General features: G+C 47.1%; 1 protein-coding gene across 1 annotated transcript in view; it reads right to left on the bottom strand.

The window, feature by feature from the left end:
* Positions 1 to 640: 640 nt before the first annotated feature.
* LOC311112125 (protocadherin Fat 1-like) overlaps positions 641 to 22,141 on the bottom strand; it is a gene marked incomplete at its 3' end in the record, with an annotated part of 75,828 nt that continues 54,327 nt past the window's right edge. Inside the window, exons 8-15 of the mRNA XM_084155103.1 lie at positions 17,355 to 17,630; positions 16,325 to 16,535; positions 10,319 to 14,392; positions 9,200 to 9,396; positions 8,544 to 8,697; positions 5,800 to 6,033; positions 1,527 to 1,916; positions 641 to 864 (exon numbers count right to left, since the gene is read on the bottom strand). Of these exons, the coding sequence (XP_084011229.1) occupies positions 641 to 864; positions 1,527 to 1,916; positions 5,800 to 6,033; positions 8,544 to 8,697; positions 9,200 to 9,396; positions 10,319 to 14,392; positions 16,325 to 16,535; positions 17,355 to 17,630 (5,760 nt within the window). The remainder of the gene's footprint in view (positions 865 to 1,526; positions 1,917 to 5,799; positions 6,034 to 8,543; positions 8,698 to 9,199; positions 9,397 to 10,318; positions 14,393 to 16,324; positions 16,536 to 17,354; positions 17,631 to 22,141) is intronic.

Below are 22,141 nucleotides of genomic sequence, written 5' to 3'. Positions count from 1 at the left end.
GACAGACAGACAAAGACAGACAGAGACAGACAGAGAGACAGAGACAGACAGACAGAGAAGAGACAGACAGACAGAGAGACAGACAGACGAGAGAGAACAGACAGACAGAGACAGACCAGAACAGACACAGACAGACAGACAGACACAGACAGACAGACCGAGAGAGACAGAGAGAGACAGAGAGAGACAGACAGAGACACAGACACAGACAGACAGACAGACAGAGAGAGCGAGAGATTGAGAGAGAGAGAGAGAGAGAGAGAGATATACAGAGACACAGAGAGCGTGAGAGAGATACAGAGAGAGAGACAGAGACACAGACTGACAGAGACACAGACAGACAGAGTGAGAGAGACACAGACAGACAGAGCAGAGACACAGACAGACAGAGCAAGAGACACTGACAGACAGAGAGAGAGAGAGAGAGAGAGAGAGAGACAGAGAGGGGGCGAGATAGAAAGAGAGAGAGAGAGAGAAAGAGAGATACAGAGGTGGGGGAATCACTGCAGTAAAAAACATTTATAGGTTCCAACACAAAGCAAAGAGACTCTAATTTATTCCTTTAGCAATTTTGTATGTAGTTTTTTTCTAGTTGCGAAGGGAAACACCAGACCAAATGATCAGAATGGTCATGCATTGGTCAACTCACCGCCACCACTGTCTTGCCGGGCTCGGCGTCCTCGGCCACCACGGCGGCGTAGGTCGCCTGGCCGAAGGCGGGGCTGTTATCGTTGACGTCCGTCAGGTTGATGTTGACCGTGGCCATGTCGCTGAGCGGCGGCGTGCCCCCGTCCGTGGCCTCCACCGTCAGGTAGTACTCGTGGGACACCTCGAAGTCCAGCGGCTCGATGACGAAGATGTCACCTGGAGAGGAGAGGAAAGAGGGAGAATAGGACAGTTGGGAGAAGATTACATTCCTGTCCAATGTACACAACAGAAATATAATCTGCTACATCCCCTTTGAAACACAGGTTGACGTTTACTGAGAGATTTCCCCTTAGATAGGCCAACTGCAAAGTCAAAATTGGCTATATTGTAAAAATTCATAAAAACAAAAATGAGCTTTTTGGTCTTCATTTAAGGTTAGGCATTAGGGTTAGCAGTGTGGTTAAGGTTAGGGTTCAAATCCGATTTTATGACTTTGTGGCTGTGCCAGCTAGTGACCACTCTGCAGAGCTGCTTCCAGATCAAAATTCTTTACAAAAAACGCTAACCTGCCTTTGAAACACACACATACACACAAAGAGGTTGGAGAAGATGGTAGTCATACTATGGAGCCCCTGGCGATTGGGGAGACATATAAAGAAGAGGGGAGAGGAGAGGTAGAAGGGGGAGACTAGAGGGGCAGAGAGAGAGAGAGAGAGAGAGAGAGAGAGAGAGAGAGAGAGACAGAGACAGAGACAGAGAGAGAGAGAGAGAGAGAGAGAGACAGAGACAGAGACAGAGACAGAGACAGAGACAGAGACAGAGACAGAGACAGAGACAGAGACAGAGACAGAGACAGAGACAGAGAGAGAGAGACATACCAGTCCGAGGGTCGACACTGAACATGCCGTGCTCGTTCCCGCTCACGATGGCGTAGGCGATCTCCCCGTTGGCCTCGATGTCCCGGCTGGCGGCGTGCACCCTCAGCAACTGCGTGCCCACCGCCACGTCCTCCGACACGGCCGCCACATACTCGCGGTGCTCGAACACGGGCGGGTTGTCGTTGATGTCCAGCACGGAGACCGTGACGCGGGAGAGGGACGAGAGGCGGCGAGGGGAGCCTTGGTCGGAGGCGCGCGCTTTGAGCTCGTACACGGCCTGCGCCTCGCGGTCCAGGGGCTTTTTTAATGCGACGACACCGGTACGCTCGTCCACGGAGAAGTGGCCGTCAGCCGAGTCGGCGAGAGAGTAGAGGATGTCGCTGTTCAAGCCTGGGAGGAGACAGAGAGAGATAGAGATAATGTTAAAAACATGTGGACTAAAATAAAAGTAATATGTAGAATCTGATAATCTGATATAAGAGCAGTAGACTAACATTATTCTGAGTGGCAGTTCATTATCGGTTTGCGTTTGTTTGAAAGCAAAACCGTAAACAATCCAAACATTAAATAATATAATCTGCATGTACATTCTCAGCAATACAGTCACAAACTCCAATACTTTTTAATATCAAACTTTCAACATAATATACCCTTTTCACCAACCAAAAGCATGAACAAGACAAACATGCAAGTCACGTCGTCCTCGTAATAACACCTTGCCTCTTCCCGACAGGGCGGTCCGAAAACGAGACGGATGTGGACAATAACCATAATGCCTTTTTGCAGGTGGCCCACATCTCTTTCTCTCACTCACACACACACACACACACACACACACAGACACACACACACACACACACACACACACACACACCCCTCCTCCTGCATCTCATTAAGACTAAGGAGACTAAGGCACTGCATCGCAGTGCTAGCTGTGCCACTAGAGATCCTGGTTCGAATCCAGGCTCTGTCGTAGCTGGCCGCAACCGGGAGACCAATGGGGCGGCGCACAATTGGCCCAGCGTCGTCCAGGGTAGGGGAGGGAATGGCCGGCAGGGAGGTAGCTCAGTTGGTAGAGCATGGCGTTTGCAACGCCAGGGTTGTGGGTTCGATTCCCACGGGGGGCCAGTATAAAAAATAAAATAATAATAATAATAAAAAAAATAATAATAATGTATGCACTAACTGTAATTCGCTCTGGATAAGAGCGTCTGCTAAATGACGTAAATGTAAATGTCTCAAATGGCACCCTATTCAATAGTGCACTACTTTTGACCAGAGTCCTATGGGCCCTATTCAAAAGTGGCCGCCTTGTGAGCCCTGGTCACATAAAGGGAACAGGGTACCATTGGGACACACCTTTTGTCAGCGGGAGCCCGGTTTATTGCCACCTGTTGGTCCCAGTCACCATCGCTTTTATCAGACCAAATTACTCTGCCGACAGAAATTGCTTGATGACGGTTAAGTGGATTGCGCCAAATCATTAAGCAATCTCGACTCACGTCACTAGACGAGTATACTTCATATCCAGTCTTCTGAAGGTTTTCTCCAAGACTGGGGGTCTGATTCAACCACACCTGATTTTGTAAGTTTATGCAGTACCTTATTTAACTGCTATTAAAAATTACAACTTTTATCCAAAATCAGTCTGCCATTTTACTTAACCACAGGCAAACAAAATGTTTAAACGCTAACTGACTAACTCCAAATTCTGCACCGTGGGTTTGATTGAACTGCGCCTTCGGAAGACAGCATTCGTTGAAACTTTATCGACAGTGGTAGCAATGACGTTCCTCCTCAACCCAAAGTGGCAGGAAAGCTTGTTTACGTCTAGTATGAGCCGCATGAACGCTGGGATGGACAGACAAGGAAGAGAAAGAAAAGAAACCACTTCAGAACATAACAGCTGGGGAGAGAGAGATAGGGGGATAGAGGAAAGAGTGAGAGAGAAAATAAAGAGAAAGAGAGAGAGAGAGAAGAAACAGAGAAAGGAATGTGTTAGCATAACTTCTCCCTTTAACGCAATTTAAGGTCACCAACCAGCTTCCTGGTTTGTCTGGTTCTTTCCCCAAGACTGATAAGAAACCATTTTGTGAAACGCAGCCATGGCAGTGGGCACACAGCAGGGGCAATGACGCAAGTAAGTATGAAAGTATCCAACCTCGTCAACCCAAATGAGCCAAACTAGATAGCACAACTTGTGCAGGGAACCGGCAGTGCTCCAAATGTGTCAACATTTGAAGCAAAGAGATACTCTGAGTCTCAAATATTGATGGTCCTGCCCGACTAGCGAATGATTCCTCTATCTATTCGACAATAGAGGTCTGACACGCACGCAAGTGCACACAACAGACAATGGAGTTATGCATACTGATGAATCAGTCCAATGGCAGCTGGCTGAGTGAGTGAGGACTGCGTGACCTGGACTGTGGCAAAATTGGTATTTTGTCTAATTTTTACATTTACATTTTAGTCATTTAGCAGACGCTCTTATCCAGAGCGACTTACAGTTAGTTAGTGCATACATTTTCATACTGGTCCCCCGTGGGAATCGAACCCACAACCCTGGCGTTGCAAACGCCATGCTCTACCAACTGAGCTACACGGGTCTCGTCAGAGTTGTCATAGATGGCCTTGACTGTGTTATTTCCCTGCAGGGGAGGCTGTTGATAAAGATACAAACTAGAACTCTACACATCTGTGTGTGTGATACCAACACGTGTGAAGGGAATGCAAATCCAATCTCTCTCTCTCTCTCTCTCTCTCTCTCTCTCTCTCTCTCTCTCTCTCTCTCTCTCTCTCTCTCTCTCTCTCTCTCTCTCTCTCTCTCTCTCTCTCTCTCTCTCTCTCTCTCTCTCTCTCTCTCTCTCTCTCTCTCTCTCTCTCTCTCTCTCTCTCTCTCTCTCTCTCTCTCTCTCTCTCTCTCTCTCTCTCTCTCCCTCTCCCTCTCCCTCTCCCTCTCCCTCTCCCTCTCTCCAATACAGCTCCAAATGATCTGAAATGTGCCTCCGGCTAAAATTGGGGGAGGGAGGGGAGGAGGGAGGGGAGAACCTAATTTCCCCTCTCCTCCTTTCAGATATCCTTTATGTTCGCACGGAGGTAGGGCGGACTTTAGGAATTCCGTGCTAGTGTGCCAACCCTGGGGGAAGAGCTGTCGAAAAAGCAGGCCCCCTTTAGCGCTTCGACTTTCTGAGCAAACAAACGAGCGTCCCCGTTCTTACATCCCATTCAATCCGTCAAACTGTTAGTTTACCTGAAGGACTGAGAGAGATGGAGGAAGGGAGGAGGGGGGTGAGAAAGGGAGAGAGAGAGAGCTTCTCTTCATCCGTACCTAGGCTTTTGAAGGGAACAGGCTAACACGCTCCCCTAGTCTAGAACACGTTGCCCTGTGAGAGGAGAACATATCTAGTCAAATTGGTAGTACCGCTAAATGCACAAATCATGTCCCATTTTAGGGGAGTTTGGTAATATTACACCTCTTGAGTTTAAATATGGCCGCCACACTGACGCTTTCAACTGTCCTCTATTTGAGGGAGTTTTGGGAAGCAAATGTTTTCATTTCAAAGCGGCTGCTCCTGCTTAGGTGGGTTTCCTGAAAGATGAAGACAATATATGCCAGGTAGTAGATGCTTTTATCCAAAGCGACTAACAGTAGTGCATGCATATATTTTCGTATGGGTGGCCCCAGCGGGAATTGAACCCATGATCCTGAAGTTGTAAGCGCCATTCTCTACTGGACCACAAACACAAAAACACAAAAGTAATAGAAGACTATGAAGGGAAGGTGTGGGTTGTGACTTACCCACCGGCAAATGGCAAATAGAAAATGGCCATTAGGCCTTTACAGAATCGAGTGCTCGAGGAGAATAGAATTTCATCCATGAAATTCTATTTCTCCCTATCATTGTTTTGCAACATAAGAGTCTGGTGTAAAACAGAGTGGGGATTACTGTGATACTGTGGAGTCGGAATTGCAGGGGAAAAGCAATGCAGCTTTATTTCTCAGCAGAAAGATGAATTATTAAGTGACTTGCCTGCTCACAAACAAAGATGACGTGGTTCAAATTCAACTAAGTTTACTGACTGATAACATCGAGCGCCATAGTGTCAATCAGACATGGGCACTGTCAATAGTAAGAAGAAACGTACTGTGCCTGTGCACAACGTAGAAAACACCAGGTGTAGATCAGAGAGCTTAGCATTGCCTGGTGGAAGACTGGTCAAATAAGAACAACAAACAAATACTCATTTGTAAATAAACAAACAAACGTACCGGTGTCGAGGTCGGTGGCGAGCAGCCGTGCCACGAAGGTGCCGACCTCCGTGTTCTCGAAGACGGTGATGGCGTAGGGGTCGGAGGTGAACTGTGGCGCGTTGTCGTTCACGTCCTCCACGGCCAGGTGCACGGCCGCCTCGCAGTAGCGCCCGCCGCCGTCTAGTGCCCGCACTGTCAGACGGTACTCGTCCTGCTCCTCGCGGTCCAGGGGCTGCTGGGTCTTCAGTTCACCTGGGAAATGGAACAGGGAGAAAGAATGTGTCAATCAATGGGGCAGGCAAACACACACACACACACGTCAATCACACACAAGTCGTTAAAAGTGAAGATATACACACACACACACACACACAGGCTTGTTAAAAGCTCTTGCAATCCACACCCACTTTTACACGGTATGGCGCTTGCGAGTTGCACTCTTTAAAAAAAGGTCATGTTTTACAAGGAGAGATAGTGTTAGAACTGCATCCTCCACCTACCCCATGCCCCTCCCAAGAAAGCATCAAAATGAAACGCAAGTAAAGCTAAATGGTCTCTGAGCCATTTAGTTCGGTGTAGAGTGCCCCTAGACCAGGGGTGTCAAACATAAACCGATTTAATGCAGCCCACGGCTGGTTTGAGTTAAAAAAAACTAAATCGATACTGTGTACAAATGATAATGGACCTCCATTTATAAAGTCTCTTCAGAGAATTCACTCTGTCCATCTTGTTAACTATCACCAAAACAAAGGTTAAGGGAAGCTGATCTGTAACTTTTTAATTTTTTTTATTTCACCTTTATTTAACCAGGTAGGCCAGTTGAGAACAAGTTCTCATTTACAACTGCGACCTGGCCAAGATAAAGCAAAGCAGTGCGATAAAAACAACAACACAGAGTTACATATGGGGTAAAACAAAACATAAAGTCAAAAATAAAACAAAATATATATACAGTGTGTGCAAATGTAGCAAGTTATGGAGGTAAGGCAATACATAGGCTATAGTGCAAAATAATTACAATTAGTATTAACACTGGAATGCTAGATGTGCAAGAGATGATGTGCAAATAGAGATACTGGGGTGCAAATGAGCAAAATAAATAACAATATAGGGATGAGGTAGTTGGGCGGGCTAAATTCAGATGGGCTGTGTTAGCTGGGTTAGTTCCGAAAACTTTTACAAACTTGTCGTGCTCATGTCCACACACCTCTATTTTTAACTTGGGATTAGCCACTTCAGTGCTTTCAGAAGTAACACTCTTCTCACAGATCCCTGAGTCAGACGTGTGTGTGTGTGTGTGTGTGTGTGTGTGTGCCTGTGTGTGTGTTATAAGACCTCATATCCTCTTGTATGCCACAAACCCCTTCCCCTGATCCAAGCGTCCAACCCTCATCCAAACAACTAATGGTTTTCAGAAGAGGATGGAGAGAAATCAATCAATAATTGACAGAGAGGAAGCGAGGGGGGGGGGGGGGGCGAGGGAATACGCAGGAGGACAGGAGTAGTTGGCAGCTAAGAGCAGCTAGGAGGTGTCCTGGGATATGGCGCACGCCAACATTACCAGGGCCTCGCTGGACTCACATGTGCTCCCACACATGCAAACAAACTGCCGAAACTAACAAAACCTCTTAGCATTCCTCGCATGCATTAATCCTCCATCTCTGTACAGAAAAAGGACCCCCTCTCGATACTCTGACTAAATCCACTCCGCAACAGTAGCTCTCCTTCTCCTCCTTTGGGCCAAACTAAAAGAACACTCTTTTTCTCTCTGCTTGTCGCTGGCTCATAACGAGGTATCAAAGTACGTCTGAACTTGATCCACAATAAAGGGGCTGTTGTTGTGTTGTACAAGTACGGGGCTGCTCTCTCGGTCTCTAGCTTACTCTACACTGCTGCTGTCTTGTTTCTTCATAACCCTCTCTCTCCCTTCAGAAATAAACCAATGTACCATTTCTTTTTTTAGTGTGGGGGTTAATGGGAGCTAACTTGTTTTGTGTTTTCTAGAGTTTGACTCATGTCATTCAATTTTGTCTCCGCTTTCTGCAGAGGAGACTCGAAACCTTCAGGCGAGTACGATGTCGCTTGTATGTTAGATGAAACTCGGGTTCTTAGCGTCATGGCTCGCTACCCCTCCGGGGAAATGTTCTGGGGCAAATTACATGAAAATAATAATCAAAAGGAGGTGACCACCTTGCCACTAGATACACACACTGGGCTGGATGGATTATAATTCAATCAGAAAGTGTGCAGTGTGCATGACTGGCGTTCACACTGGGGGTTATTACTGTGTCTGTTTGTGATGTTACAGAGCGAGGCAAAAGACAGGGTTCGGGAGTTTAGTTTTGTTAGGGTCAAACATCAAATCATGGCATTGTAAAACTGGTGTGTGTGTGTGTGTTTGTGTGTGTGTGTGCGTTTGTGTGTATGTATGTATGTGTGGGTTAGTGTCGCACGTCATGCTGCCATCACGCACCCATGCACATTTGATAGTCATAATAGTCAGAATAACCTTGGACATGCCGTGAATCGAAACTGGATGAATCCGAGTGCAGTGCAGCCATTTGAAATGACTTGAATCGACTCTACACTGTGGCAGACATGGTCCTGTGGTTTTTTGATTTTGATTAGCTGTATGGTAGCATGGGAAGACTAGTCAACACATTGAGTGTGTTGAGGTGTAACACAGACAGACAGAGAAGCAGACAGACAAACCAACACACACACACACACACACACACACACACACACACACACACACACACCTGTGTCGGGGTCGATGGTGAAGAGCTCGGCTCCCGGTCCCTGGAGCTCGTAGGAGATGTGGGCGTTGGAGCGGATGTCTGCGTCCGTGGCCGAGACCTGCAGGATGAGCCTGCCGGCTGGGAAGTCCTCGGGGACCCTCTCTGTGTAGAGGGACTGGCGGAGCGGAGAGAGAGAGAGGGGAGAGAGAGAAAGGGAGGAAGAGAGAGTGTGTGGGCGTGAAGAGGGAAGAAGAGGGGGAAAGGTGTCAGAAGGGAGAAAAAAGATTGATGGAGAAAAGTAGGGGCGGACAGAGAGAAGTAAAAAGTTTGAATATGCAAGAATAAGCATAATTCAATAGGTAGAATAACAAGAAGGGAGGAAATGGAGAGAGGGGTAGAAAGAAAATACATTACAATCACAGCAGCACCATCATTGTAAGCACTTAAACCACAATACAAATCAGCAATGGAAATACATCAGCTGGTAAAAAAAGCCCTTGATGTAAGAAAATTACCCCTTAATTTCCGCTTGCCTTTCCCTCGACGACAAACCTTTCCAAACCTCTTATTTTCCTCCCTCGCTCCCTCCCTCCTTTCTCCCAGGTACTTGTCATGCATAGCGTGTACCCCCACACGCCGATAACATGACATTTTTTAGCGGGCTGCCTTCTCTTTACCTTCTCGCAAACAGGGCTGTTGTCGTTGGCGTCCAGGACTTTGACCTCGACCACGGCCTTGGTGGCAAAGGTGCCGTCGGTGGCGGTGATATTTAGGAGGTAGTTGTCACGCTCCTCGCGGTCCAGTGGCTTCCTGACAGACACTTTCCACTCGTTCTGCAGGTGCTCGATCGCAAACTGTCCTAGAGGGTCGCCTCCTGTATGGGGAGAGAGTTAACGAAGAGCGAGTCATTGCGGAGAGTCAATGGGGAGAGTGGCATTCAAACTAATGAACAATGTGCCACAATACGGCCCCTGCCTCTGATTTCGAGAGGGCTAGTGGTTTTGTTTGTGTGTGTGCGTGTGTGTGTGCGTGTGTGTGTGTGTGTATCTCAAGGGTGTGTGTTCGTCTGTTAGTGGACTGTACTGCATCATACATCAATGAGCCTTTCCATTAGGGTTAGTCTTGGAATCAGAGAAGATCTTATCCTGTGAGTGTAGTGAAGCTCAAAGAGGAACTGCATCCATGTCTACCAGTTATCACTTCCTATTTCAAAAGCTGTCCGCTGGTCAGAGTCGTGCTCAGCCCCGGGCTCTTTATAGTGCCTGAGCAAATCTACCTCAGGTAACGTTTATATTATTCATTTATCATAACAACTTCAAATTGCAAACCCACATTCATGAAGTAAGTATGTTCGGTACACAGGAAACCATAATTTTTGTGTAGTAGGAAATGTGCATCCAAGCTAATATGAGAGCTAATTCCTAAAATCTCTGGTTATTAAATGTGGCATAGTCATTCACATCTGCTAATTAGCACCATAGGAAGTGCATTTCCCCCGTCAATGTCAAAGTGTTATCGAGATCATTAAACGTTTCCGTCTTTTTATTCTTCTTCTGATGACCTACATATTTGCCTTGAGCTTTCGCAAATTAGTCAATTCAAAGGATTTACAGATAAAGAATGTGCGATATATGTTCAGAAAGCAGATATGATCTTCATATTTAAGCGGGTGTAAATGTCTAATCCTCTTTTGAGCGGTGTTCATTAAAGCTGTTAATTAACACAAACGGGGAAGGCTATAAGGCCATGAGCTGTGAGAAGAGCAATTACTAGTATTGTTAGAGATAAAAACCCACCTGTGATAAAGTAGTTGACTTGTTTGTTGATCTCCTCCGTGTCGGCGTCTGTCGTGCTCAGGATGGCAATGACTCCACTGGGCGGAAGGTCGTCTTCGCTCACCGTACCCTTGTAAATCTCGGCGGTGAAGCGCGGCGGGTTATCGTTGACGTCGGCCACGGTAACCTCCACAGTGGCGCTGGTCACCAGCTGCACCTTGTCCCCGCGGTCGGTGGCCAGCACAGCAATGGTGTGCTTGCTAGTCTTCTCACGGTCGAGTTCTTTCAATGTCGTCACCCAGCCTGTCTCACTGTTAACGGCGAACAGCTCCGAGATCTCAGCCGAGGTTTGTTTAGGGTCCAGGCTGTAGATGACTTGACCGTTGGTGCCCGAGTCCTGGTCGGTGGCTTTGACCTGGATAACCGGCGTGCCATCCGGAAGGTTCTCCACCACCACCGCCTCATACGGGTCAGCCTCAAACACAGGCTTGTTGTCGTTGAGGTCCTTGACCTGGATGTTGATGTCGACAGACGCCACCGTTTCGTAGCCCTCCTGTTGGCTCTGGGCTTGCAGCGTGAGCTGGTACCACTTGGTGGTCTCGTGGTCCATACTCTTCTCCAGCTTCAGGGTCCCGGTGTCCCGATCCACCACGAAGACCTCATCCTGGTTACTCTCCGGGGTGTTGCCCTTCACTAGGCTGTAGAACACCGGTAGTTCACTCTCCGCCTGGATGACGTCAATATCCGTGCCGATGGGCATGTCTTCGGCGATGGTGAACCGGTAGTGTGGCTCCGCGAACTTGGGGACCGGTACCTCAGGGGCCACTATCCTGATGTAAACGCGGACGACAGATTGCTTGGAAGGACTCCCAGCATCCTTTGCCCTAACGTAGAACGCGTAGAGGTCGTTTTCGAGTCCGATGAGGCTCTCTTTGGTGACAATGACTCCACTGAAGGGGTGGATTTCGAAGTTCTCCTCCACGTTTTCCACATCGGCTTCGATGGTGTAAGCGATGTCGGCATTGCTACCCTCATCCATGTCTGATGCAGCAATTTTCACCACGGTGGTTCCCCTGGGGACATCCGATGCTACATTGGCATTGTACTCCACTGCCCTGAATTGTGGGGCGTTGTCATTGATATCTGTCAAAATCACATTAATAATGCAGAAGCCTACTTTTCCGCCACCGTCCTTTGCCATGAGCGATATTGGGATGACCTTCTCAATGGCGTTCTCGCGGTCTAGGATCTCCAGGGTGAAAATCTCCCCATTTTCATTGACTGAGAACTTGTCCTTGGCAAAATCGTTGACGATGTGGTAAGTTAGGCGCCCGTATGTGCCAGGGTCTTCGTCTGTGGCTTTGGCCTCAGCAACTAACGTGCCAACCGGCGAGTTCTCAGTGAGTTCAACCACATAGTCGACCTGGGGGAAAGTGGGGTTGTGGAAGTTGGCACCATTGACTGTGACTTTGACCATGGCAGAGCTCCTGAATACACCGTCTGACACGGACACGTTGAGGTTGTACAGTGGCTCCATCTGTAGTTTACGGTGGTTGGAGATGATGATGGCCCCAGTGTTTTTATCCATGGCAAAGTTCTGGTCGTTATTGCCAGACAGGATGGAGAACTCAAGCCTGCCGGCGTCTGAGCTGTCGACGTCGGACGCCTGGACATGGGTGACAAAGTGACCACGGGGGGCCAATTCGCTGACCGTGGCTTTGTAAGTGCTCTCAGTGAACGCCGGAGCATTGTCATTCAGGTCAGTGACATCTACGGTCACAGTGACATCGCTGGAGAGGGCAGGCACTCCTCCATCCACAGCACGGACAGTCAGCTTGTGTTGCTGCTTTTCCTCTTGGTCGAGCATGCGAGCGGTCCAGATGATTCCTGAGTCACGGTCAATGCTGAAGTAGTCTGAGCTCTTTTCCTTGTCCTCAACTAGCTGGTAGAAGAGCACTTTGTTGTTGCCAGTGTCAGAGTCTGTGGCGGCGACTTGCAAAACTGCCGTGCCGATAAAAGAAGCTTCAGAAACACTTGCGTTGTAGGACTTTAGTTGGAAGACAGGGGGATTATCGTTGACGTCTTCCAGAATGATATCGACAAAGACATCAGAGTGGGCCCCAGTTAGTGAGTCTGTGGCTCTGACACTCAATTTATAAGCGGGGTGGGTCTCAAAATCTAGAGGTTGGATTACATGTATGACACCTGTGTTGAAATTGATGGAAAACTGACTGAAGGCATCTCCCTCAGAGATGGTGTATACTATCTTGGGGCCTTCAGAGTCGGTAGCCTGGACGTGAACTACAGGTGTATGTAACTGGATATTTTCAGGGATTTCGATGCTGTAGAATGGCTTCTCAAACACTGGCATGGCTTTGTTTACTATAGTTATGGGCACTTCCACTTCCGCGGAGAGGGCTGGTTCTCCTCCATCTTTGGCCACAACGTTGATGATGAACTCACTGTTGAGGGAGTCTTTGTCTAACTGCTTTTTGAGGGAGATTTCTCCCGAGGTGCTTATCTGGAAGTGCTCGTGGTGTTCTTTCAGGTGGTAGTGGATTTCGGCGTTTTGACCCATGTCCCTGTCCACTGCTGTCACCTGGCGGATGGCCTGTCCCTCCTCTGCGTCCACCTGGACCAAGGCTTGATAGGGCAGGTTGACAAACATGGGCTGGTAGTCGTTCACATCTTCTACAGTCACCGTCACTAGAACGTGGGCCACTTCGGAGGAAGCATCCTCCCTGGTCACCTCCACGACGATGTCGAATGTGTCCTGCGCCTCACGATCGAAAGGTATCCCCGTGGTGGAGAGCACTCCGGAAGTGCGGCTGATTTGGAACCTCTTGTCTGGGTTCAGGATGGTGTAGAAGAGGGGTTCATTGACGTGGTTCCCCACAGCGGCAATGACCGCTAATGTTTTCTTCTCAGAGGAGTTCTCTTCGACGTAGGCCTTGTAGGAGACTCTAGTGAACTTCAGGCTGCTCTCCTTGTTCTCACGGATGTTGATCTTTACCGACGCTGTGTTGGCGAACCTGCCGTCCGAGACCCTCACCCTCAGCTCGTACCTGCTTCTTAGCTGGGTGACGTTCTGGATAGTGATGATGCCTGTGTTGGGATCCATCTTGAATTTCTCCCCGATGTTCCCCTCTGAGATGGAGAAGAAGAGTTTGGAGTTTGGTCCGGAGTCGGCGTCTGATGCGTTGACTTTGATTACCTCGACACCTTTGTAAGTCGGCACGATCACTGATGTCTCGTAGAGCTCCTGGCTGAATTGCGGCGAGCAGTCGTTGACGTCGATGACTTCGACGGTGACGTTGGCGGCTGTCTCGGCGAACAGACGCGGCATTCCGAGGTCGTGGACCTGAATGGTGAAGCGGAACACACTCCTTTGTTCGTAATCCAGAGTGGTTGTCATTCTAATGGCTCCCGTACTCGAATCGATGGCAAAGTAGTTGTGGGCGAACGGCTCGACGATCTGATAGACCAGCATGGCGTTGGCATCGCGGTCAGAGTCTGAGGCGCGGATGACCAGCGGGGTGTTTTCTCTGGTCAAGACCACACTGTTGACGGGGGCCGATTCGCTAATCATGCCTGTGAACTCTGGCTGGAGGAAGATGGGGGCATTATCGTTCTCGTCCTTCAGGTGAATCAGCAGAGTGGTGTTGCTAGCAAGACCCGCCATGTTGGTTCCCTGGATGGTCAGTCTGTACTCAGGGGTAATTTCATAGTCCAAAGCCCTCGAAGTTACAACCACACCGGAGTTTGGGTTTATATCAAATGCGCCGTTAGTGTTTCCGCCTTTGATTTGGTAGAACACAGAGGACTGGCTGGTTGCTGACATCATGGTCACAAAACTGCCGGGGAGGGACAATTCGCTGACCTCTGCAGAGAACTCCTTCTCAGTGAATCTGGGGTTGGCATTGTCCGACACGGTGACAGCGATGTGGACGGTGGCTGTGGCAGTCAGCGAGGGCGTTCCTTTATCGGATGCCTTCACAGCTAGTTCAAACTGGTTCTTGCTGCTTCGGTCCAGCTCCTTGGCCACGGTAACAGTGCCCAGCACCGAATCAATGGCAAATGAGTTTGCAACGTTTCCTGTTAAAAAAAAAAGAACACAAGAAGATGTATTAATGTGGTTGCTATGGCATTGATTTTTATTCATTAAACATTAAAGCCAGGGTGTAATTTTAGGCTTCTTGATTACCGTAAATTGAATTAACTAGAGTTGAAGTCCGTGCCCTCAAGGAAATCTAATGAGAATAATAAAAAATCCCCATACAAATCTGTCAGTTTAAGCTATCTGTTTTGCATTGGATGCGTCTCAATCTACTGCATCGGCCGATGTTGCAATTCCGCGTCTGCGGTGAAAGGTGACAGAGCTAGAGCGGTGTTTGTCAGACCATGAGACATCCCGAAAATAGGTCTTCTCACAAAATCGTCTGTAGCCTCCAAACGGTTTGGCCTATAAAAGTATTATGACCCCTCTGTAGAAAGGTGAGACTATTACAAACATCATGTTTTGTTCTAGGATGCCCACAGGCCTCACAAGACTCGTCTGAATGTCCCCGGTAGCAGTTGAACAAATTCATGGGAAGTATATATGGAGAATGTTGAGTGCCAAAAATAAGGATTTAAATACGTTAAAAAATCTTTTTTAGAATAATCGTTTCCTCATCTTTCTTATATCTTTCAGATATAGGACAGACACTTTAGAACAAACTTCCCTTCAATTATTTTTTTTTGGGGGGGGGGGACTATCTGTTGTTCCATGTAGTGAATCTGCTATTCAATGCTTTTGCAGTAAGGCCACATTTTTTTTCTTCATAAAATTATTTGTGGGTATTTTTTTGTTCTTAACATTCAAAATGAAATACCAAAATGGTCCTTGGTATGACCTTCTTAAAACAATTCTATAGCTTAGTAGAACCGCCCCCACCCTCCGGCTTAGACAGGGCTTAGACTGTTATAGGTTAAAACTGTGTGGACATTACAGCAAAGTCAAGATGAACCACTCTGATTAGCATACTTCAGGCCCCCCTTCCCTGGTTCTGTCTAGTACGGATACAGCTTTTTTCTAAATTGACTTTTCATAGTAGGTTTAGGAGAACTTAAACAGCAGGTTAGGAGAATTAACGTACCAGGTTAGGAGAATTAGGTTAAGGTTAGGAAAGGGGTTAAGGTCAGCTAAAATGCAAAAAAATGTATCTGCTTTTGATGTCAATTTGACAAAAGCTGTATCCCATCTAGACATGACCACTTTCATTCCCTCACCCCCCAAATGGCCATGGCTCTCGATAAGCATTCGTGAAGATTGCCTAATTGTGCACACTTTCCAGTTACTCTAATGAAATTAAATGCTTTTTTCCCCTCCCACACTCAAACTAATCCACAACCTATGGACATGGACACTCTGTGTTCTACACCAGTCCACCTCTGCTTTGAAAACCTGATTCATTCTCCGGCAAGATACATTTCCATTAACTTGAGTCATCTCAACTATCTGAAAAATGTACATCCTAAACAAAGAACCCAGCCAATGTCTACATGCCGGACTCTCTCCCAAAACACAGCTTATTTACAGGGAAAACAATGGTGGGAAATTCAGAGGGGGCATCGGCCGAACTCCCACGTTTGGAGATCCTCTGACAAAGTCGTCAAAGTCCTCCTACTTTGTGTGAAGTATTCCATTCATGACCGATGGTCAGTGGGCAGGGGTCCTCTGGATGCCCTGCATTTTCCCCAAGCCCCTTGCGTTGGTAGGGCTAACTGGGCTGCTATGCTGCTATGCATGCCTCTATCATGACTAGCCAGATGCTAGAGAATGCCAGTATGGCTGACATGTTAAGAATGTGGCTCCGGGGTGAAATTTCCCCTAGGTACAGATCTAGGATCAGCCTCCCCTCCTCAAATTCTAACCTTAACCATTAGTGTGGAAAATGCAAAACTGACCCAAGATCAGCATCCAGGGGCAACTTCGCCCTACTCCTAAGAATGTAGTCTAGTGCATCTGTGGAGCTGTTAGCCTACCTGACTCGATGCTGTAGATGACCTCTGCATTCTGTCCCTTGTCTTTGTCCAGGGCGGTGACCTGGAGGACTGCCGAGCCCAAGGCGGCCGACTCGAAGACGCGCCCGGAGTAGGGCGAGCCCACGAACCACGGTGCGTTGTCGTTGGTGTCCTCCACGTCCACGATGACGCGCACCAGGTTCCTCTTGACAGGGATGTCCTGGTCACGTACCTGGGGATTGGGGGAAAGAGGGACAGAAAGAGAGAGAGAAAGAGAGAGATGCAGAGAAAGGAGTAGGACAGAGAGGGGGGAGACAGAGAAAGAGAGAATGAATGAGTTGTAATACAATCTGAAGCCAACTCTTCTTTCCCCCAACAGTAACTTAATTAAAACGACAAACTCATCAAATCATTTAAAAAAAATGATTTTTCTTAATTTGCAGGGAGACAATTCCCAGTGAACCAAACAAGTAAACAATGAATGTGGGGAGGAATCACTTTGGATGGGCGCTGCATGGTTAGTTCCAAATGGCAAATACCAGCAAACAAACAAACAATTAATCAATACAGGCAAACTGCCCATCTGTTGAAATTGGAGAGTGGCTGATTGAGAGACACACACACAGTGGCTGAATAGGGGAGTGTTCTTAAAATGCTAGAACTCTCTCAATGGAGAGAGCACAGAATTAAACCTGTCTCAATATGCTATTAGACCACTTATTGAGACTAATGCATACAGTGTCTGAATAGGAGAGAGTGGTCTGAAACCTCTGTTACTCTCTCAATGGAGAAAGTGGCTCAGAATCAGACCTTTCTTAATATGCTAATAGAACACCTGTTCTGTTTCTATGGTAAAAATGATGATATAACAACGTGTTCCGATTGGCTGGGCTGAGTGGGTTTGTGCAGGGTGTTAATTGTCAGAGTACCACACCACTTTGACCTACTTTGACCAATGCTCTAGCAAGGTTTTCCAGCACACTCAGCTCAGACACCATAATAATAACAAACATTAAATAGCTAGATTATAGAAAATCCATAACATCCGTACCATGACGGTGAGAGTGTGGCGCCGCATGGTCTCATGGTCAAGCCGCTCTGCCGTGTAGAGGGCGCCGGTGCCCGGGTCCAGACGGAACTTCTTCAGGCTGAAGGGGTCGGTGCTGCTCAAGAGGGTAAAGGTCAACTTGTTCTTCTCGTCTTCGTCCGTGGCGCCGATTCGGAGCACCTCGGTCTCTGGCGGCGTATCCTCGGCCACAACCACCTCATAGCGCGACTGGGAGAACCGGGGCCGGTGGTTGTTGGTGTCGATGACACGGATCAGCACCTGGTGGGAGGAGGGGAGAGGGATGGTGGATGTCAGCGTGGTGAATATTTGAGTCCGGGTCAATCTGAGAGTAATGCATGATATTGTCTCTCAGTCATTGGTTCTCTGTCTCCACTCTTCACTCACTCTCTCTCTCTCTCCTGAGAGTGCTCTTTTCATCCTCTCTCTCCCTCCCTCTTTCTCCCTTCCTGACTCCCTCTTCCCCTCCCTACATCCCTTTACATCCATATTTCAAGTAATGAGCAGTGTTGTGTAGATACAGATCAGATCAATACATATAACTGCTAAATATACATATTTTCCCCGGATGCCACTTGGCACCGCCAACAAGGAAAACAACAAATCAATGTGGGATAACCCTAATGCATTCAGGTGAAGACACATTGAGGGAGCATTGAGGGAGTGTTAAAGAGGTGGTGATAAAGTTACAGGTGATCGCTTGATAAATGACATCAAAGTAAGCCGTCAGTTGAGAAACGTGAAATTAATTTAGAAATATATTGTAGATTCAAATGGTTCTATGTATCACACTGACAATGTGGGTTTCATAGTTAAAGGATGAAGATTGATTATGAAAAGAAAACATCTGCTAATACATTGAGGTACACTTTAATAGGAATGTAAAATACATTGACAAATATATTTATGCACACGATCTCTGATAAAAGTGCCATTGTGTATTTCCATAACACAGCATCATACTCTAAACATATATTGCAACAAATACATATATTGCTAAATATATTTTCCACACAAAGACAGATCTTTTGCCACAATACCACAGTTGGCAATGTGGAATATTCCCCCCATTTCATACAATGCATCAAATCCCTGGTCCCTAAACTGTAAAATTCCAGCAAGGCTTGTTTTATCAACATGAGCCACTCGTCTACTGGACTTCCGACAAGGGATTAGGGCGAGCCGATGGAATGGCTGTGGCGGTAGCCGCCCCGGCGGGGCTTTTCCACGGCGGAACAAAGGAAAACACAGATTAGACACCTGGATGCCAGCCACCAGGGGGCAATGCCCCACATGGGAATAACACATTCAGCTGGAACTCATATACTGATTCCCAATATATAGGGTCAAACTGAGCCAAGCAGAGCTGAGCTATACTGGGCTGGGCTGGTTGCACATCCACCATAGTTGCTGGAACTATTTGAGCCAGCACGGTACGGTTCAAATCAAATCAAATGTTATTGGTCGCATACACATATTTAGCAGATGTTATTGCGGGTGTAGTGATATGCTTGTGTTCCTTGCTCCAACAGTGCAGTAATATCTAACAATACACACACATCTAAAAGAAATATTAGGACGAGCAATGTCTGGGTTCAGGCCTATAGTACGAATCATACTCAAGAGGACAGAAATAGGCAACTCTCTCACTGCCTGAACCTCTGCTCTACTACGCCGTTGGTGCCTCGACAGCCATGAGAGCATGGAAAGCACTGCCAGCAGAGTGCAGGAGACAAATATAGCCTAATCTGACGGGTGCGATAACATTTACAATCTGTCGTGTGCTGTGAGGTTGGCAGGGCTGGCTGGGTTCACAGATGCCCATGTCAAGCAGTGGGGAGTACAGCTATTGGCTAGGTTATATACAAGTTAGGCAGTGCTTTAGCTTCAGTGCTGGCAGTTTCAAATGTTAGCGTTATGCTAACAGTCAAGAGTTGTATCAGTCTGCTAGTGGATTGAATGAAAGTTAGCTTCTGATGGATATTATTCTCAGTCCAAGTTGAATTGTATACGGTTGTGTACTGTTTATTGCAACTATACAGTTGTATCTGTAATCTAGCCCTCTCACTTTCTCTCTCATACAGTTTTGTAAGGAACTAGACGTTATCTAGATGCAGGCAAGTCCACAGATAGGGCTCAACCAGTGCCCGAGCACCTGCCCTTTTGCCCTCCTATGAAAAAGTGCCCTCGCAGCTCAGTGTAATTTAGATTGTCTTTTCATTTTTTTATTTCAAATGTAACTCATTTCTCATCAAACGAGCAAATTTCATAAGCTCTTGAATTCTCAGAAATGTCCCCCACTGCCCTGCCCCAAGAGCGCACTCGTCTGACTTGCATGTAGTGGCCGCTGGTGCCGGACAGGGAGACTTGAATACTGGTAGGAGGTTACTTTAAGAGTTGGATCTGTCATGTGTGTCTCTCACTGTTAGGGACAAAGAACGGGGCAATTCGATTGGTTGTTATTAAGAGGCAGAAGTCAGCAGCAGAACAAACTCAAATCAAGTAAAAACAAGTTGGTTTCAACAGCATAGCTAACTAGCTAGCTAGCTAGCATATTTACATCAGCATTTGCTCTGATCAGCTGATAGACACTCTTTTCCCGATGTCAATCATCTCTCGTCGTCTGGCATTAGCTTGCTTACAATGTGTGATGATGGCTGTTGTTTTAGAAAATAAATAGGCCAATAAATGTTGACATTTTGGCTAGAGACAGTTGGTATGTTATGAAATTTGAGTTATGAACGTTATTTTTTATTTGCACCTGCCCCCCCTAAAGGTCTGTGCATGGCCCGACCTAGATGCTTCTTGAAACTGTACTCAGTATGACCCTAAAGGGGTCCCCAGTGGGGTGTGTGTGGTATTATGGATAGGACCCTCTTGGCAGCCCACCAGTCTCTCTCTCTAGTCCAGGCGCCTGGTTTCATGTCACGCCAGACGTCACACTGCCTAAGGTCCCTGGGGACTCTGCGATCCAGTTTGCACGCACACAACAAACACCCTTACCCCACCGCCGCGAGTTGAGACCTTTACACGATGCGTTCAAATCTGGACGGTCGCAGATAGCGCAGCGAATAAAAGGAGGGCCATTCACAAGCAGCTGGGCCTGATAACATAGTAAGCATAAGAAAAGAAAACACAGAGTGTCCGCTCCTATCCACCCAACCATTCACCATGTGAGTCTACATACAGCCAGGAAGAAAGAAAGGGGAAAAAAAACAGACAGTGAAAAAAACTATCATCCATCCATCTGTCTATTTTTTTAAACAGCCCATTCTGGGAGGAAAGCATATAGTCTCTTCAAGACACTTCAAAAGGGGCATTACCACCGAATCTGCATGATGCAGTGTGACCGGAGCTTGAAAAGACGGAAAAGGAGAAAGGTTTCTCTCTCCCTCTCTCGATACCTTCCCGAGGGACTCGCGTCAAAGCAACGAGATTGGGACTGAGACGGCGAACGGAGTCATATGACAGATGAAGAGAAAGATATAGAAAGGGAGAGAGAGCTATTGAAAGGGAGAAAGCGGCTGAGAGGAGTGCCCGAATCACGGTGAGTAACAGCAAAAGGGAGGGAGAGATAGAAAGAAAAGAGAAAGAAAGAGAGAGAGAGAGAAAAGGGCAACCAGTGAAGAACAAACACCATTGTAAATACAACCCATATTTATGTTTATTTATTTTCCCATTTGTACTATAACTATTTGCACATTGTTACAACACTGTATATATACATAATATGACATTTGAAATGTCTTTATTCTTTTGAAACTTCTGAGTGTAATGTTTACTGTTAATATTTATTGTTTATTTCACTTTTGTTTACTATCTACTTCACTTGCTTTGGCAATGTTAACACACGTTTCCCATGCCAATAAAGCCCTTAAATTGAAATTGAATTGAATTGAGAGACAGACAGTGAGGGAGAGAAAGAATGAGAGAAATGATAAATACATAATCAAATATGAAGAAAGAGGGGAACGTGTAGCTCCAAGAGAACTAAAACAGAGTAAGATAGAGGAGGTGAGAACTGACAGCATCTGCGTGAAAAAGAGAGACAGCAACAGTGAGAGAGAAAGAGAGGAATGAGACAGACAGAAAGAGCATGCAAGAGAAATATGGAGAGTGAAAGAGAGAGAGAGATGGAAAAAGAAAACAGATCAATGGGAGCTGAAGCAGATTGTGGACAGAACAGCCTGAAGCACTACTGCAGGTCAGGAGGATGGCATGGGGGGCTGGCAAGGAGGCAGGGGAAAGGAATGAAAGGGGGCAGCCTGCCTGGACTGCCTGGCTGGCACCGCTCCATGCCTATGAGCTGCCCAGGATGGAATGTTGCTCTGCCCCTGCTTCGGATCAGCTGACCTCACACACAGAGAGAGAGAGAGAGACGCCGCTTTGGAGCCAGAGGCAGACAAACAGAGAGACAGGCAGATAGTTTGGTAGGTAGGTATAGACAGACAGACAGACAGACAGACAGACAGACAGACAGACAAGAAAGACGGACAGAAAGACAGACAAACTCCCACATAACAGAACACCACACAGAAACACTCTACTTCACTATGGTGTCACTTAGCCAGTCAGAGAGCTAGGAACAGGTCAGCTAGGTAGCTGGAACAGGCATTTAGCCTAGGTCCAACCACAACACAAACAACACCGCGAGCGAGAGCCAGCCAGCAACTTCCGAGAGGGACAGAAAGGGAATATGGTGCCAGAGAAGAAAGAAAAGAGAGCGAGAGAGAGAGAGAGAGAGAAAGAGAGAGTTCACGCCTCCCCCACAC

This window comes from Coregonus lavaretus, assembly GCF_964263955.1.
Source record: "Coregonus lavaretus genome assembly, chromosome: 38".
Lineage (NCBI taxonomy): Eukaryota > Metazoa > Chordata > Actinopteri > Salmoniformes > Salmonidae > Coregonus > Coregonus lavaretus.
The sequence above is the reverse complement of the archived record's forward strand: the minus strand, read 5'-3'. Positions and strand labels throughout refer to the sequence as shown.